The sequence below is a fragment of the Sciurus carolinensis genome, chromosome 17 (assembly GCF_902686445.1).
Source record: "Sciurus carolinensis chromosome 17, mSciCar1.2, whole genome shotgun sequence".
NCBI lineage: Eukaryota > Metazoa > Chordata > Mammalia > Rodentia > Sciuridae > Sciurus > Sciurus carolinensis.
In genome coordinates, this window is record NC_062229.1 from 7,682,064 (window position 1) to 7,686,171 (window position 4,108).

The 4,108-nt window shown below is 43.1% G+C and overlaps 1 protein-coding gene across 1 annotated transcript; it reads left to right on the forward strand.

The window, feature by feature from the left end:
- Positions 1 to 2,005: 2,005 nt before the first annotated feature.
- LOC124969292 (olfactory receptor 7G2-like) lies at positions 2,006 to 2,881 on the forward strand. The gene has a single exon (XM_047532175.1). The coding sequence runs from the start codon at positions 2,006 to 2,008 to the stop codon at positions 2,879 to 2,881; it is 876 nt and encodes a 291-aa protein (XP_047388131.1).
- The last annotated feature ends 1,227 nt before the right edge of the window (positions 2,882 to 4,108 follow it).

Consider the following 4,108-nt stretch of genomic DNA (forward strand, 5'->3'; position numbering starts at 1 on the left):
TCCCATAATGAAAATATGTGTACCTGTGAAGGCTGAAACATGCTGAAAATTTTCTCAGGGTACAGACTTTTTCATATAAAGTTTTTCTACTTGACATAGCAATCACTTTTGTGATGCAGTTAATTTATTTGCTATTTAATTCTTTTCATTGCTGTGTACAGTATCACCTTATGTTCGGTCCTAATGAATATTGGTATAATTGACATTTCTTTCCTTATTTAATTTTCTATGTGAACAATATTCCCACTGGTATTTCTAATACAGAAATTCTTCCCCAAAATACGGATTCATGTTGCTAAAGATATTGTCCCTTTGGCTCTAATCACTTCCTTCCCTCTGAGAGGGTAAAATGTGTGCTATTGCTCATGGAAGACACACACATCCTCTCTCTCTCTCTCTCTCTCTCTCTCTCTCTCTCTCTCTCTCTCACACACACACACACACACACACACACACACACACACACACAGACATGATACACAATTGCAGGACCATGATTCCTCATCCCTGACACATCCTGGCTGCCTTGGCTCTTTTCATTCCTTATCATTTGAAATTTCCCCTCCAAATGTGCTCAGGTTTAACTGTGCAAAGAAAAGTCATACCCACTTCAGGTATGCAGCAGGGCACATGGAGCTACACTGCATATTGATTACACATTGCAGACACCTGACACACCCATTATGCAATGAGGACACCAGGCTTCTCATCCAGGTGATGATGTTCCCATTCACAAACCTAATGCCCCAGCCTGGCTTAAATTCAGAGTGTGGCGTCCACTATTTTAAGTGACCTTCAGTGTCACCACTGCTGTTCTTTGCCCCATGAGAGGAAGAGCATAGCTGTATAGGGACACACCTGTTGGGACACCCATTTATCTAAGTCTATAATGTTTTAGGTCTGTTTCTCAATGACCAACAAGCTGTGTCTCTTTCCAGGAGACTGCACCTCAGATTTTTTCTCTCATTTAGTTATGTTGTTGTTTGCTGGTTTATTGAATTTGATGATATGCTACCAACCTCACTAAGGGAAGAAATTCTCTTAGGATAAGACAAAAAATGTCATTGTCATGGTTCTTAGCTTCTTTTAGAAGCAGTTATTAAAGCCTATTGCTTGAGCTTCCAGAAAGAGCCTTATGAACTTTTGGTTCACGGGCAACCTATTCTAATTTTTGCCCATCCACTTCTGTGAATGCTCTGTACTGGCCACAATTAAGTTATTGAAGACAAGTGAGGATAACTAAAATTCAAGGAGGAAATTTGGGGTTATGTTCAGATAGAAATCAGAAAGGGAAACTCTGAGATGTTCATGGTCATTAGGTGGTGCTGATTTTGTATTTCCAGAGATATTAGCAGAGAATGGTCAGGAGAGTCACCTCAGGAGTCAGAGGACCTGAGCTCTGACCCAGTCGTTGACCACACTGAGTTGGTCCTTTGGTCCATGGCTTGTTCTCTGGGGTGCATGGGCCTGGGAGCATGAACTGATTCATTTGTACTTAGATAAGCTCTTCTGGGGATTCTGAGTCATGGCAAAGGAAGAGACCCTTGTACTGAAAATGGGTTTGAGACATTTATTCTCACTTTCTTTTTGTTTAAGGAGTGAAATTTTTTCAAAGGAAATCTGTGTCTTAATTTTGCTTCAGTCTCAGTACTTGGTGCAAAGCATGAAAAAGTGTTGATGCTCAGTACCAGGAAAGGAGGGTAGAGGATCTGAGGAGAAGAGCAGTTAAGGGAGTTCCCAAATGCTGTTAAATATTTATATTGCTCACAATATAAATGTGATTTTGTTTTTAAGCACTGGTTCTCAAAGTTCAGAGATTGAAAGTTCACCCAGAGTGTGTTTTAAACATAGAGCACTGTCAACATTCCCAGCCCTGTAGAAGGTAAGCCCAAAGTGGCACCAAGATTCTGTATGTGCACACTCAGGTGATGCAGGCTACAACTTTTGTAGAAACCACCTAATTCATTTTTTCCATCCTATCTTTTCTGTTTGATTCATCAGCAAAATGGAAGGCAGAAACCAAACAGCTATTCCAAAATTCCTTCTCCTGGGGCTGACAGATGACCCAGCACTGCAGCCCCTCATCTTCAGCTTCTTCCTGTCCCTCTACCTGGTCACCATCCTGGGGAACCTGCTCATCATCCTGGTCATCAGCTCTGACCCCCACCTCCTCACCCCCATGTACTTCTTCCTCTCCAACCTGTCCTTCACCGACATCTGCATAAGCACAACCACCATCCCCAAGATCCTGGCCAACATCCAAGCACAGGATCAGAGCATCACCTACACAGGCTGCCTCTCCCAGATGTGCTTTGTCTTGATTTTTGGTGGTTTAGAAAATTGTCTGCTTGCAGTGATGGCCTATGACCGCTTTGTGGCCATTTGCCACCCCCTGAGGTACACTGTCATCATGAACCCCCACCTCTGTGTACTGCTGGTTCTGCTCTGCCTGCTGATCACCACTGTGAATGCCCTCCTGCACAGTCTGATGGTGCTGCGGCTGTCCTTCTGCACAGACCTTGAGATCGCCCACTTCTTCTGTGAACTGACTCAAGTCATCACACTGGCCTGTTCTGACACTCTAATTAATAACTTGCTGGTATTTTGGGGAACAAGCCTATTTGCTGGCATCCCTCTCTCTGGGATTTTTTTCTCTTATGCTCAAATTGTCTCCTCTATTTTGAAGATCCAATCAGTGGGTGGAAGGTATAAAGCCTTTTCCACCTGTGGGTCTCACCTCTCAGTGGTGTCCTTATTCTATGGGACAGGTTTTGGTGTGTATATGAGTTCTGCAGTAAGTGACTCTTCCATTAAGAATGTAGTGGCTTCGATGATGTACATGGTGGTCCCTCAAATGCTAAACCCTTCATCTACAGTTTGAGGAACAGAGAAATGAAGGGAGCCCTCGGACGCCTGTTCACTGGGAATAAGAAGGTTCCCTCACCTTCTTCTCTGTGACTTTATAACCTACTGTGTGCTTCCTTCTCTAGTAGTAAATCAGATGACAGAACCACTGGTATATATACACAATGGAATATTGTTCAGTCATAAAGAATAATAATATTATGGCATTTGCAGAGAAAGGGATGGAACTGGGAATATCATGCTAATTGAAAGAAGCCAAGCCCAAAACCAAAGGTGGAATGTTTTCCCTAATAAGTGGATGTTGATATATAATTGGGGAGGAGGGTGGTGAGTGAGAGAAGATGGAGGAAGTTTAGAGGGAAATGTGAGGGAGGGGGGCATGAAAGATGGTGGAATGAGACAGACATCATCACCCTGTGTACATGTATGATTACATGAATGGTATGAATCTACATTGTGCACAACCACAGAAATGAAATGGTGTACCCCATTTTTGTACAATGGATCAATACACAGTCTGTAAAATGTTAAAAAAAAACAAAAAAAAAAACTGCTCATGAGCCACAAAGCCTGACTCTCAAACCCCACATCTTCCACAATGACTATAATGAATGGAAAGCTACCTACTTCTCAAACTGGGCTTCAGATCTGACTTGACATTTGGCCAGCTCTGTGACCTTGGATAGTGATTTTGCTCTGCTCCTACAAATAATCTAATCAAACACTGGCTCTATGCCTACAAGCTCTTGCTACCCTTTCACCGCTCTCTATGCGGTAACACAGAAGGACATTAAATAGAATGGCTGACTTCTCCACTTCCAGGCCCTTGGGATGAAAAACACTTGCCATAGATGTTGATCAGCCTCACCTCACATTTCTGCATGTCCGCACCCATGCCATTTTTAAAGCTATACTATTCACTTGCTCTGGATGGATCATCCACAGCGTGAATGACAAAAAGGCCATTTGAAAAAGAGGAGGCCTGTTTTAAGCCTCACCATTTACCCATCCTCACTCACCAGCGGAAGCCTGGCCTCTGAGGAATGCCTCTTCTAACAGGTCTCTACCCCGAAAGCCTAATGGTGGGGTCGGTACTACATTTATTACCCTCTTTGCCACGTCCCTCACTGCTGTCTACAGCATGTGCCTGGATTTCCTTTGCTCTACTACGACAGCCACAATGTGCAACACTGACCTATATTAGCAAAAATGACCCTTTATTAATTAATTCGAGTAAACACCT

Coding starts and splice junctions, on each gene's coding strand:
- LOC124969292 (XM_047532175.1), top strand. CDS start 2,006: ATGGAAGGCAGAAACCAAACAGCTATTCCAAAATTCCTTCTCCTGGGG.